This window comes from Pistacia vera, unplaced genomic scaffold, assembly GCF_008641045.1.
Source record: "Pistacia vera cultivar Batoury unplaced genomic scaffold, PisVer_v2 Contig77, whole genome shotgun sequence".
In the NCBI taxonomy this organism is placed as follows: domain Eukaryota; kingdom Viridiplantae; phylum Streptophyta; class Magnoliopsida; order Sapindales; family Anacardiaceae; genus Pistacia; species Pistacia vera.
Window position 1 is genome coordinate 1,007,012 of NW_022196634.1, and position 15,488 is coordinate 1,022,499.

Consider the following 15,488-nt stretch of genomic DNA (forward strand, 5'->3'; position numbering starts at 1 on the left):
TTTTATTTTGACATAAAGTGGAACAAGTGTGCGGTCTTCATCTACCTATAGCAAACCACACTGAATCTGCTAATTGATGACAGTCGTATCTCTTTTGTCTTAGGGACGATATGGCCAGCCTCTGGACCACACAAACCTTAGAACTCGGATTAGTTTGCTGACATCAGCGATTGTTAAATCAACATCTTACATCATAAGTAACAATCTAAAAATAACCATGATCTACCTAGCTATAATAGAGGAGTTTATTTATGTGTGTTAGTTAACCAAGAAAAAATGAACTCAAATGTATTTATATTTTTTAAAAATTACATAGAAATTTATTATATATAGTTTGTAACTTTTCTGATTAATTATTGCTCGTGCTTCAACGAAAATCTAACGACACGGCACTAAATCTACGCTGTTTCTCGTCTTCTCAGTGCCGCTATTGTACGGGCTTTCAAAAGTTTGATTTAGCAGGAGCGTATCCATTGCCTTCATGAACAAGAGGACAACGACTGCCTTGTAAATTCAAAGACAAGAGTATCAGAGCACTGACTAGCGATACCGCGAGAATGCCGAATATCCGACTGACCAGTGCTTTGCAATCCTTCCCGCATACAGTCCACGTAAAGCGTCTCCTATTTAACAGAACCGACACATTTTAAGAAACAGACAAAACGTTACAACTCAATTTAGCTATTTTGTCGTCTCTTTCCTAGTTTCAATTTCAAAAAAAGATAACTTGCGCGTGGACTTCATTGATGAACGCCGTATTTTCGTATGCTTGGCTATGATAATAGTTGGCATTTGTTGACGCTTTGGATTTTGTGACGTTTAAGACCTCTACGCTTAGACGTACTAAGATGATTAAAGCACGAGTGCACCGGTCTGATGGATCTGCAAGATTGGAAGTATGAGCTGCAGAGATTCATACTAATACGATTTGCAGTAAAAATAACAAGCTGGAATGGAGAGATCCGCGCTGAGCAAGAGGGGGGTTTTTATAGTGGTTCGGCGATGCTTACAAGACGACCGACATCCCTGTTATTTTATTGCCTCACTGATATTTCTCTCATGTCCCGTAGGCATACAAAGAGGACGAGCAATTCCACGCGCTTTACCAGGATAGAGACATGAAAACTGAAGCTCCACTATCTTCGCCCCCGCCCTCTTCTGGACCAGGAGTGCCCCTATTTATACACTTTTGCACTCAATTGATGAGTGTTTTGCAAGCCCGCTGCCATTGACCCATACATGCAATAGACTCAACGCTCCAGTTCATTTCTTGAAACGGACGATATGGTTGGAGAAATATCTTTAGAGACAATGCTGGTTTGGTTAGCTGGTCACAAGGAAACAGTACATAAATGTAGCTGACCAGGGCATATGACTTTTTAGGGGCATAACAATCCTTAATTGAAAAAACTTTGAAAAATAAGTCAAATTGCAGATATATTGAATTGTGAAAACACACTGTAAAATGTTCCTCTGCCCATTGATGTAGTGTGATAACTATAAACAATCAAATTCAAATATGATAATAATAATTTCAATATATAAGATATATATAATATATAGTAATTAATAATAATCACATTCAATCTAATTGCAAAATGGCTGGACTATTTTCATATACTCGCATGGTGTTAAAAGTGTTAAGCGATGAGTTAAATAATTATATGTGATTGGAAATGGCAACAAAGAATAAACAAGAGACAATTTTTAAACGTGTCGCGGATGCTCAAAAAGCAAATCAATACGTCCACATATTTGTATTGATTGGTGATTACAGTCACTTGCGGCATACGAGTTGATTACTATAGTCAGAAGAGAATTTAATATAGAGAGAGCTCTGCTCTTAGAAGATTAAAAATGAACGGCTACCCACACATGAGAGAAGAACCTCTAAGTTTAGTCGAGGGATTCAAGGCTTAATATCATGAATTTGTAGTCGAAACATGTGGGTACAATTCCTAACCTACTTCCAGTAGATGACTGCACGAGAAATCCTTAAACTCGTAGGGGCTTGGGAGTTGGAAAGTCATACCACTAACAAGCCAAGCTTTCAACTGCCCCACTGACAACAGTTTACCTCTTCCGTGTCTTGCGCGACGCGGTCAGCTTGGACACAACAAAACTCGTCCTGACTCTGATTGAACCTCTGCTAGGCGTGAGCTTACGTTAATCATGAGTTTTTTAAGGGCATAACATATATATATATCTGTAACCCGAGGGCGTGGTCTTCATGTCTCATCCCTAACCGTCTACTGGGATCGTTGAACAACCTACAAAGTCCAAAGAATCAGGTAGTAAGATAACTAAATATTAATATGATAGGTTGTTCTAAGTTTAAATTCAAAAACTCAAGAAAAAGAGAATAAAACTCTTTTGATCATAAACACACCCCTTGAACGGTCGTTAATATATATATTTTACATTTGCTAAATTTTGATTGAGAATATATTAAAAATACACTGGATGTTGATAACTCATCATTGATCCACTTGTAAAATGCATGTGAGGTTCTTGGCAAGTCTGATCAAGCTGCAGTTAGGGGGATTGTGACAGGCAGCAATGTTGAACTGAATACATTATTGAAAAAATATGATTTCTAATTTCCCAAGAAGGAAGGATGGGTATCGAATTTCCGAGACCCACCAGTTAAAAAATGAGTAATGCTACACGGAAACACATTTTGGTAAACATCATGAGTGTGGCTATATGTACAACCACACAAATTCTATTATAATATTAGACAAATTTAAATAATTAAGAAATTTGTGTGGTTGTGAGATATATACCACATCATGAGTAATTGAAATGTGGTAAGGAGGTCTTTACAGAGTACAATCTCCCTCAATTGAGCAGTGGGAGTATTACTGAATCATAGTAAGGAGCAATGCCTATCAGTAAAGTCTAGGGATAGCGAGATTAAGGTAGGGTCTTAGATTCGTCAAACATTTGGTATCCAAAAGGTAGCGTCTTGCAATACTCCCTGATTTAATCTGCACACACAACGATTATTATTTGAACTAAGAGCCTGGAAAGCAAGAAGTGAACCATCAGAAGGACATGTGAAATTAGGAAACAGTATCAAACATGGACGGTCCCAGAACTTCAAAGTTGTCTATGACTATCCCTATCACAAGCAGAGTTGATTTGGACAAATCCTGGTGTCTATAAAGCAATTTGAACAGAGCATGGGAGAGTCACTTTTCTACCATGGATCAGATAAAGGGCTGAGCACGATGGAAGTCGTCGCAAATAGGTGTATAGAAGTATCCTTCATGGATCCATTGAGAATGGATTCTGAGGGGATCTTCAAAAATCACTATGCGTTCTGTGTATTGTGATTGATTTGACACTTGGTCAAAAGTACTAGTCTGAACAGTCCTTGACCTAGCTTTTGATGTCTAACAAGAGTTTAAAAGGTTTTAGACAAAGAAGACAAAGACCTGAATGCATGTATAAAGATTTACCAATGGAGCGCTAATGATCCTGGATTTTTTTATTTTATAGGATAATAAGAATATTTTCATAAAAACAATCTACTTTAGAAGAAGATCACAGAATAAAGCTAATATTATGGGAGCAGTAAACGTAGATAAAGCTGAAGAGGATTCCATTACGAAGTTTCAACCCGCTAGATGTTAATATGCACCTAAAATGATAAAGATAAACACAAGACCCATATTAAGCATAAAATGAAAAACATAACGCATTTAAATAGAGAATTATAAATAAACCAAACTTAAAAGTGCAACATATATATCTATTCATCGGGGAATTTTTAAATATGATATGGTCCCATTAAGTGTTAAACTCTCTTCTAAATTAGAAAGGATAGTAATCAAAAATGGTGCAGTTAGCAGGTTTGGTTCATCACAAACGTCGTTGGAAAAAAATTGGTATATGATAGACACACTTTCACATCTGTTGTATGGAAGACAAAAATATCATGCTATTATTAAGTGTTAAGAAAGAAAAAAACAAAAACAAAAAAAAGGTTAAACAAGAAAATCCTCTAACTGGAAAGAAAAACGGTATAAACAGAAATCCTCTTTGAAAGATATACCTCCTCTGCACTAGTTTATCACCATCGACGACAGGATTTTGTTAACCATATTTCACGATCAGCTTTCTTGAAATCGAAAGTACAAGAATGTTCTTTGGTAACGTGCTCCCACAAACATTCCCCACATCGACCTTGAAACTTATCAAACCAATCTTCTTGTTGCAGTTCTTACATCTATTCTTCACGGCTTGAACCTGAACCAGATGCACAACACTCAACGTTGTTCTACTCGAACTAAAATGCAAAATCAACCTATCGGTTTTAAAGGTTTTTCCACGTTTAATACTTTACTTCAGATTTGACCAATAAGCTCTGCCTTCATAAATTCCTTGTAGCACTTTGAACACATGTTTTTTGTTCTCTTGAGACCCGTAGAACCCACAACCCTTTGCGCAGAGAGGTGCAATGGCGTTGTTTACATCCATCTTTTATTTGTTCTTACTGCTTCTCACTCGAGTCGTCCCTTTTTTTTCTTCTTCTTATTAATTGTGTTATAGAGAAAATTGTGAGGTTTGCGATGGTAGATTGAATATATATAGAGAGATTTGAAGTAGAATCCACTTAGGAAAAGAATTCAACTATTAATTTCGTATATTTTTCTAGAGATTTCTGTATCCTTCAACCATTAGGAAAATTCACAGACATTATTAACCAAAAAGGAATAATGCACATATAGCAATGCATAAGTGAACATAGCTTTCACTCCAGAATGGCTGGGAAGGAAACCATCACCTACCAGAAAACATCATGACTTTCCCATCACCTCCAGAATCTGGCCCACTACCAATCCTACCAGAAAACCTCACAACTTTCCCATCACCCACAGCATATCCCCAGGGCTATGATGTTGTTGACAATGGCAAAGAAGAGGAGAGTGATAACGGTCAGGATGACCAAAAAGCATTGTTTGAATTGGATCGGGAGGCATTTGATTTTGAAACAGATGGTTCATTCAGCTCATCTCCCTCCCTCCTAGCAAACTGCCTTGTACCTTCAGTAGGAATTTCTTCTGCTGTTCCTGTGGAAAAATCTTCCTTGAGTGATGATATAAGTGATGAACCAAACATTCCTTCCACACCAGATTCTGAAACAGACAGTAGCACAAGCAGTTACGCGACTGGCTTTTCGAGCCTTGTTGGGGCTTCTTTCTTGGAATGCCTCTTTCCATTACTTCCACCCAAAGCTGGTTTCCTTGAAAGGGTAGGATGCTCTGAAATGGGCCCTCTTACCCAACCAGTAATGAAAAGCAAGGAGTTTGATGATGAAAGTAACAGCAGTGTCGTGATAAGGAGGCCAACAACACTTGGAGAGCTGATAATGATGAGTCGAAGGAGGAGCTACCAGAGGAAAGCTGCTCAAATCAGAAAACAGAATCTATCAATGGTAAATCACCAAACTCCTGTTTGTTTTTCACTGTCATTAATACTGCATTTGGTCTTAGGCTAAAATAAAATAACTGGAAAATGTAGAAAAAATCCATAGCTTCTCCCTTTTTTTTCATTTTTTTTCCATAAAATAAACCATACATCCAACCCAACCCTTCCCCACACAAACACAAATTTAATCGATCCCCTCCCAAGTTTGATATGAATGGGATTTGATCTCTAGATCACTTATACCACTGTTGAATATTAATCAACTAAGTTAGGACAAATCAATAGCTATTTCAAAAAATATATACAAAAAGAAATTGTATTTCAATTCTTTCCATTTGGATACTGTATTCATACTGTTAACTATCTGTTATTTTGCACAAGAGAAATCACAAACAACTTTACTCTTGCCTGAATGCAACTATAACAGGAATTCGCAAGGAGAGCTTGTGGATGCTGCATCTTTGGAACTAGTATCAAAATGATTGAAGGACTGCAGAGGAAGAAGCGCCAGCTAATGCTCTGAAACTGTTGTCAAAGTAAAAACGCAACCCACCTTGTGGTTCAAAATCACCCAGCAATCCATGACCTCTATGAAACTCTCTTCCAAATCATTTTATATTTCTATTTCCAACAAGTGAGGATGTAAATAAATTATAACATCCAGAATGTAAACTGAATGTTAAACCGCAGAATTTTGAAGACAGCTAAACTTGAAAATTTGTCGAAATGTGCATGTCCATTAAATATAAAATTTCTTGCAGTATTTCAACTGGGGAATTTACAAGTTTCAGCAATTTTTTGAATCCGTTCTATAACTACAGGAATATCCTCTTGAGATAAAGTGGCAAAACAACAGCGGAACCATCCCGGTTCTATGCAGTGGCAGGCCGACCCAGGAGTAACATTGATCTTAGCGATATTCAATAGCTTGTCCCATAATTCAAGTTCTCCTTTCTCACTGTAAGTGGGGATTAGTGCACTCATATCAGCCCAACAGTATAAGCCAGCATTGCTCTCCGAGCATCTGATTCCCAATTGTACTAAACCTGCCACAAATGAATCATATATTTCCTTTACCCTTCTTTTATTGGTCTCAAAATATTCCTGAGTGAATCTTGTATCCGAAAGCATTGAAATTAAGAGTCTCTGAGTCAGGGTAGACATGGAGGAAAATCTTGTTAACTTTTTTGCGGCAGCCAAAACACTGTCATTATAGGAATAGATAACTCCAGCCCTAAATCCAGGAAGAGAGAGGTCTTTCGACAGCCCATATATTATATGAACCCTGTCCTTGTCAACTTCTTCTGAGTCAAGAATTTCTGCCATGCTCACAAACTCCTCACTTCCAAATATTGAACCCCCATATATTTCATCACAGATAATATGGATGTTTTTCTCTCGTGCAAAGTCCAAAACATCATAAAGAGTCTCTCGTGGAAGTATATTGCCAACAGGATTTGCAGGGTTGCAGATGAGAATTGCACGTACTTTCAATCCTCGTTTTCTTGCCTGATTGAATGCTTGATCAAGTGCAGTTATACTGAAAACGAAGTTGTCAGTGCTCCGACAATGAACAGGAATTAACTCTACTCCTGTTCGTGATCTTATATCCCTGTCAAAACTGCAAATTGTTTTTCTAATTAACTTTGGTTTCTTAACTGATATGTAAACCTGGTTATACTGGTGCAAGGTCTAAAGTGATGATAAAACTTACCCAGGATAATATGGCGTAGGGACAAGAAATGCATTTCCATGGTCTGCCAAGCAGAAGCTTAGTATCTCAATTGCAGGAGTTGCACCAGCAGTTAATACTATTTGTGAAGGATCAAATGAAACTGCTTTCCCTATGACTCGAGACATGAAACTTGCCATAGCCTGAAAGAGAATAGATATTAAAAAACACTAACACAGACTCCATGGCATTATAATAAATAATTTCATATTCTTTGCACATACAAGAAGAAACAATCACAAATAGAATGGGTTCTAATAGAGTTAATAAAACAACAAATAGCACAAAGCATACTACATCAATCAGAACATTATAAGCCAAATATTAACACAAGTTACAATATGTAAACCTTAATACTCATATTAGCAACATGTAATCAACGAAATACGTATACGAAGCCGAGTGGCTCATACACATGGCATACCTCTTCTTTTCAATCTCATTAAAATGAATAAGAGCTCAGAATCAACACATTACAAACTAAAAAACTATTATCTAAAGTGACAGTCAACCAAAAAAATTAAAAAAGTTAAAAAAAAAATAAAGTAATCCACATTACCACTTTCATCTCCGTCATTCCATCAAACGGCTTGTATGCAGCAATTCCACTAATGCTCAAATCACCACCATCGCTTCCCATTATAGAATCCGTCAAGTTCTCCGAGACCCATTTCTCAATCAAATCCAAACATAACTAAAACCAAAACAAAACAAAAAAATTGAAATTAAAGTTAAGAAAATTTAAAACTAAAAAAAAACAAAAAAAAAAAACTCAGTAGAGCCTAAACATACAGTGTTCTCGGACAATCCAAGCTGAATAATCCATTCGGATTATTCGTCCTATGATACGATCCTCCTTAACCTTATTAACCCGATATAATACGTAGAAATCATCTGCTTTAGCAAGCGAGCCAGCCCGAGAAGATACCCGAACTGGACCAAAAGACCCACGCGACGACAAATTGGACCGCGAAGATGTTCTGGGTAGGTCCGCGAGGTCGAGGACGTAGACGGCGACGGAGGATCCGAGGAAGGGTTCGGAGAACGGTGACGTTTCAAATAAAACTGAAGAAAGTAAAAAAAGCGCAAGGTATTAGTGAGCCCAAAATAAGGCCTCCTCTGCCTTGAAACGCCTTGTAACGGCACAATGAGCCTCATGGCAGTGGCAGCGTGGGCTTGGGACTTCGGTTCATGTGGTGGAGGTTTCGTGTCTGGGTCATGGGTTGCAGAAAGACCCGCCAAAAACTGAGGCCTCGTTTGGTCCGTCCGTCCGTCCGTGAGCGTGAAGAAGAAACAGTGAGTAGATAGATAAAGGTTGGTTTGTTTGGGGTTGGGTCTGTTAGTTGTTGGGAAATGAAGATTAACGAGAGAGTGATTTTGTTTTATTTGAAAAACGTTGGTTAGTTTATGACCGTTCGCTTCGAGAGGGAAGATTAGATTGAGATTTAGACTGTGTTTTTGGATCTTTGCTCAATGGATAGTTTACCGTAAGCCCCTTTAGCTGTATTAATGATTATTATTACCATTTAATTGATTTGATTTATATTAATTGCTTGTTCGTGTACAACAGAAAGTCTGCAAGCAATCAGTAATGGGTTATTTTCTTTGTTCTTATCCTTTAATCATTATTTAAATTTCTTTCCTTTTTTATTTTATTTCCAAGAAAGAAATATGACGTAAACACTATAATTAAGGACACGTTTGAAAATATATATGACATGGACTAATATAATTTTTAATGAATATTTTTCTCTTTCAAGATCATGACTTGAGACTTCTACTAAAGCTAAACTTATAAAGTAAGGGCCCAAGTGATTCTGGGCCAGCCCAATTGTAAGCCCACCAAGCAAACAGGCCCACGGGCCTTGGCGCCCTTCCTCCTTAAAGTTGTAAAGTAGGAAAAGAGAAGAGGAATGGTGGGGTTGTGGTGGGTTTAATCATTGGGTGCGTTTGGTTTAGTATTTTGATAGGATTTTAGGATAGTATTGGGTTATTGGATATGAGTATTACGAGGTAAATTTTAAAAATTTATAAAAAAGCCCTTAGGTTTACTAATTTAACTAAAGACCCTAACATGTAAAATGACAAAAACACCCCACCATCTGCAGTGTCAGATTCCGGCCACCACCGTCGGAATCTGGCCTGAAATTTTGTTACGGCACAGACTTGTCGGATCTGTGCCGTAACACGTCGTTATGGCCTTTTCCGGCTAGATCCATGGTGGATCTGGCCGGAAAAGGCCATCTACTACGGTTTGTTTTGGCCGTCGACGGCCGGAAAATGCCAAACGACGGCCATCTTTGGCCGTCAGCGACTGCCAAAGATTTGGCCGTCGTTTTCGGTCAACGACGGCTATTTCTTTGGTCTTCGCTGACGGCCAGATCTGGCCTTTTCCGGCCAGATCCGTGGTGGATCTGGCCGGAAAAGGCCACAGCGGTGAACTTCCGGCCATTTCTGGTCGGAAGTTTGGCCGTTGTACAGATTTCGGCCATCACCGACGGTGGTGGCCGGAATCTGACAAGTTGGGTTGATGGGGGTGTTTTTGTTAATTTTTAAACTTTTTTTTCATGGGGTATTTAGTGAAATTAATAACCTTATGGGGTTAAAATGTAATTAAAAAAAATAGGGTAATATTTTGAGAATATTGTACCAAATGCTATTTGAAAAATAGGATCCAGACTAGGGATAAAAATATTACACCAAACGCAGCGTTATCCTTTGAAAATGAAACAATGGTGATTGTATGATTGGCTAATATTATGAATTTATGATAAGGTAATTTGTCTGTTTCTCTTCATTATGACCGCTCCACGTAGGATCACTGGACCCAAAAGTTGTGATAATTGAATCAATGTAATATTTTTTACGTTTTATTCAAATAATTAAACGCAACATGGTCCAAAATATATTTTCCTTTTGTTGAGGCTTGATTTTTGACGACGACTCGCATTTGTAAAATATTAAGAGATTCTTAAAAATTATATGTGATGAATCTATAAAATTTGAATATAGTGTTGAGATTATATATGTTGCAGAAACATAAATAATCGACTGACAATATAGGTTTTTATAGTGGTTCGGATACTTAAAACAACTTTTACATCTACTATTATTTTATTATTCTTTGAGTATTTCTATGATATTGTTCGTAAGACATACAAAAATGAAGAAATACTTTGCTTACAGAGAGAAATAATGAAACTCAAATCTATGTCTAACTCTCATATGCTCAACCTCCCCTCTTCGTGAAGAGAGGTGATCATTTATATACCTTTTAGATCAATGTAATGAATGTTTTTGCAAGTTAAGCTGACACGTGAGGACTACTCCTTAATCTTTATCTTTTTATTTTGATAAAGTTGGGACAAATATGCAGTCCTCATCTACTCATAGACAAAACTTGAATCTACTGGATTGGTGACATTCGTATCTCTTCTGTCTTGGGGTGATGTGGCAGCTCCTGAATGACACAAAACCTTCATGAACTTTGATTGATTGGTGCTAACATCAGTGCGATTTTTTAGGCACAACATCTTTAAATATAAGTAAAAATTAAAATTAACAATTCATCCTAATTATAGAGGTTTACCGTTTATGTGTGTTATTAACCAAGTAAAAAATGAATCAAATGTATTTATATTTTTAAAAAATAAAAATAAAAATATTACTTTATATATTTTTAACTTATCTGATTTAGTTTTGCTCATCTTCAACAAAAATTCTAACGCACTCACTAAATTCCATAACGCTACTTCATCGTCTTCTCAGTTGGCGCCAATTGTATCGGCTTTTCAAGATTTTGAATTAGCAGAAGCGTAGCCTTTGCCCTCCATAGACAAGAGGACAACGACTGTACTTGTAAATTCAAAGAAAGAGTATAGAAGGCCACTAGACTAGTCGAGTGGAACATGCCGAAATCCAGACTTTTGCAGGATTTTGCAATCAGCTTCCTGACTAAAGTAGCTCTCCATTTGCACAGAAACACCATTTCTAAGAAACAGACAAACAGTTACAACTCAATTTACTATTTTGTCTGTCTCTTTTCTCTGTTTCAATTCAAAAAAAGAAATAACTTGCGTTGAGCTGTCATTGGTGAAGCCGCTTATTTGCTGTAGTGCTTGCTTCTGTTATAGTTGACCTTAATTGAAAATATGAAAATAGTCAAATTTGTATTATATTGAATTGTGAAACAACTGTAAAATGTTTCATCTTTAATATATTATATATTTAAATATATATATATATATTTATATATATATATATATATTTTATGATTGATTTTGACACCAACTTACACTATGTAGACGTAAAAATCTACCTGTACGGAACGGGGTCTGATCCCGAGGTCAGGCCACTAGCGATCTGCTGCACCTGCACACGTAGAGAAACACACCGCGTAGCGAACAGAAACACGCGGTTGGTGTTTGCCGTAGGCACTCCGACGCTCAAGTCAGTAAGGCTGAAAGGGGCTAATATAGTGAGGGCTAAGGAATAAGAGATTTACCGGAATTCTAGTCGGGGACTGTGACTACGCGAATTAGTGAAACTCTCGAGTGAAGAGTCTCGGGTGTAAAGGTGTAATGTTGATGTCCCTGTGAGAGGCTGGTCTCTGTTTATATAGCGGCGTCTGGTCTCCCATCTTGGTAAATTAGGAGTCCTAGTACGACTCTGATGCAAATCCTAGAAGATCAGGTTGTGGTAGCTGTCTTACCAGTGTCTGTATAGGAGGTGATTCTGATTAGGAGAGTAACTCCGAGTAGGAAAGTATTCTGAGGGGGTTGTGGGCTTTGGATTTGTCCACGGACCTAGGACATGGGCCAGGTTTGAGAGGCTTGTGCCCGCTCAGTTTGGGTCGGTTTGTTCCTCATGTTAGAAGAGAACTAACATGGCGTGGGCCTTTGCAGGACTGGGCTTGGTCCTTCTTCGCTAATGGTCATTTATCCCTATTTGGGCCAAGGACGATTTTTGGCCCTAACAACGTATAAAGTATTAAGCGGACTTAAAAATTACACGTGATATGAAAATATGCAACGAGAGAATAAACAAGAGACAATTTTTAAAGTGATTCGGATACTAAAAAGTGAATCATATGTCCACTATATTTATATTGATGGATGATTACAGTCAAGTCGTGGGTAACGAGTTGAGTTACAATCTAGAGAGAGAATTTAAATACAAAGAGAGAGTCTACTCTTAGAAGATTAAAAATAAACGGATCCCTTAAATGAGAGAGGAACCCTCTATTTATAGTCGAGGGATTGAATGTGATAATCATGATTTTGTAATCGGGAAAGTGTGGTACAATTCCTAACCTGTTTTCCATTAGCTAACTACACAGGAGATATCCTTAAATCTCGTAGAGCTTGGATAGGTAGATAATTCCTAGCCACTCACAAGCCAAGCTTTCACCTGTCACATTGACAACAGTCTTACCTCTTCCATCCTTGTGTGACGTGGTAGCATTTAGATTACACAAAGTCTTCCTGAATTCTGATTGATCTTTATATATATATATATAATTTGACTTCAAAAACTCAAGAAAGGGAATAAAACTTTTTGATTGCTAAGGGAACCCTTGAGGTTAATATAATATATTTTACATTTTGTAAATTTTGATAAGAAATATATTAAACAAATATGAGTAAGGTTAGATTTACGATCTAATCTTATAATACTAAATGTGATAACTCGTTATTAATCAACTTATAAAATGGGTCTCGTATCTCCATCTGCGAGCTCATCAAGCTGCAACATGGGGTTGTGTGGAGATTCTAAACCTTGAAACATTATTGAAAAAATATATTTGAATTTCCCAAAGAAGGAAGGGTGGTATTGAAAATCGGACCCACGAGTTCAAAAATAATACGGATCCTTCTCTTTTTAACTACCACTCTATATAACGATATTTCCATGATCTGTCTTCCTTTCTTTTCATGTCTCCTAGCTAACAACGAAAATCTCGCTGTTCACTTCGAAACCATTTTTTAAACTTATATAAATATATCATTTCTGAATTTGTGTGCGCACTGCGCAGATATTAGGGTTCCAACTAATTCAAAATTAATATCGAACTCTCCCTTTCATTATCCGAGAAAATTTGAGAGAGAAAATCGAAACCAATGGAATTTTGAACCATATGGTCGTAACTTTCTCTCTCATTTTCCGATAAACTTTCGAGAGAGAAAGTTCGAAAATCAGCATAGCCATTGCCGTTTGTTTGTTCGTAACAGTAAGCATTTCTCATTTTACGCGAAAATCTTTTTATAGCGAGAGAAATTAGTTGGCGCCATTTGGTTTGGTGTCTCATTCTCTGAAAATATATTAAAAAAAAATAAAAAAATTAGAAAAACAATGTGGTTGTTTGTGTGAAACTTAGCATGATAAAAATGGAGGAATTCACAATGGAGGCGTTTCTGGTGGATGAATTTGTAATTGATATTGATTACGAATTTGATGCCGCTCAATACTTTGATTTCTGTCGACCAGAAACTTTGGAAGATACTATAGAAGCTGAACGCTGGCTCGAATCGGCTGCAAGTTATCCCCCTTCGCGTAAGCATTTTAATAACTTCATCTTTTGTTTTATCTTTTTGTGAATGAATTAAACTATTGTTCTTTATTTACATATATGTTGATTAATCGGTCTTAATTAAACTCTTTAGTTTTTTATGAATTTTTTAGCTTTTATTCCGAAGTCAAACTGGAGATATGATATCCCTGAGAATATTGGAAGCGATTATTGCGATTCTAGAAGCGTGAGTTCTGTTGTTACTAATTCTGACCCTTCTTCAAGAGGTGATAATAAAATTCTTATTTTGTTTTCTGTTCAATTTAGAAAAATAATAGTTCCTGAACTTTTTTTTCTTTCCTGTATGATGATCTATATTAGAAACGATGACACAACACGTTAGATTCATTGTTCCTTGACCCCTCTACCAAGTAACAAAGAGAGATTGAATGAGCTGAAGTGAAACAATTACATGAATAAAATGAATACTGCCGTTCTGATTTTATAATTAAAATGACTGGATTGTGCAGTTTTGGTATGAAGAGGCAAATTGAGAGGGCAGGATGCATATACTTAGGATTTTCTAAAACAAACTTGGAGAGAGATTTGTGTAAAAGGAGTTCATTTACAGCAGTACCTCTCTTCATATTGATGCAGTGAGGAGTATTATGAGAGTCACCAGTAAGGAGCAGTGCATCAATAGTCGTAGGGATAGCGAGATCAAGAGCATGGTCTTGGATTCGCCAAACCATTTGATAATGTAAAGTAGCTGCAATACTCTCTGGATTTAAATCTGCACCAATGATATGTAATTGAACTTTAAGAGCCTTAGAGCAATGAACATCAGAGAGAGAGACATGTTGAAATTAGTATACAGTGTCAGAATGACTGTCCCAGCATTCAAAGTTATATGTGCTGTCCCTATACAAGCATGTTGATATTGGATAAATCTGGTGTCCAATAAAGCAATTCGAACAGAGACTGGGAGTCATTTTCTGCCATGATAAGATAAAACGAGCCGGATAGCGCCAAAGTGTACATGAGAGTATCCTTCACGGATCCATTGAGAAATGGATTCTTGAGGGATTTCCAAAGTAACATATTATTCTTGGGTTGTGGTTGGAATTTGACACTTGTCAAAAGTACTAGTCTAGACATACTCTTTGATTGGCTTTCTGAAAGGTCTGACAAGAGTTTTAAAGGTTTTAGACAAAGAAGACAAAGACTTAGAAAACGCTGTATAAGGATTTACAATGGGAGGGATAATATCTTGGATTTTTTTATTTTATGGGATATAAGAAATTTCATATAAACTGTCTCTAGATAAACTAGTATTTATGAGAGCAATAAACGTAGATAAAGCTGAAGAGGATTCCATGTGCGTAAGTTCAACCTCTTAAATGTATAATATCACCTTAAATGATAAAGATAACGCAAGACTCAAATATTAAACATAAAATAAAACATAACGCATTAAACAGAGAAATAAAACATAACCAAAACTTAAATGTGCAAAATTATTATATTATTCATCGGGTAAATTTTAAAATATGATATGGTCCGATAAGTGTTAAACTCTCTTCTAAATTAGAATGAGGAATAGGTAGAGCAAAAATGGTGGCAGGTTTAGGTTCATCACCAAACGTCGTTGGAAAAAAATTGGTATATTGAATTAAGACACCTTTCACATTCTGGTGTATAGACAAAAATGATCAATGCTATTATTAAAAGTGATTTAAAGAAAGGAAAAAAAAAAAAAAAAAAAGGTGTAAACAAGAAAATCTCTAACTGGAAAGAAATCCATGAATGAGA

The 15,488-nt window shown here is 36.7% G+C and overlaps 1 protein-coding gene and 1 pseudogene across 1 annotated transcript; one reads left to right on the plus strand and one right to left on the minus strand.

The window, feature by feature from the left end:
- Nucleotides 1-4,429: 4,429 nt before the first annotated feature.
- On the plus strand, nt 4,430-5,972 carry LOC116116287. Its single transcript, XM_031402386.1, has 2 exons — nt 4,430-5,443; nt 5,864-5,972. The coding sequence occupies exons 1-2, from the start codon at nt 4,808-4,810 to the stop codon at nt 5,957-5,959; spliced, it is 732 nt and encodes a 243-aa protein (XP_031258246.1). The 5' UTR covers nt 4,430-4,807; the 3' UTR covers nt 5,960-5,972.
- Nucleotides 5,732-8,326, minus strand: LOC116116286 (annotated as a pseudogene).
- Between the last annotated feature and the right edge of the window lie 7,162 nt (nt 8,327-15,488).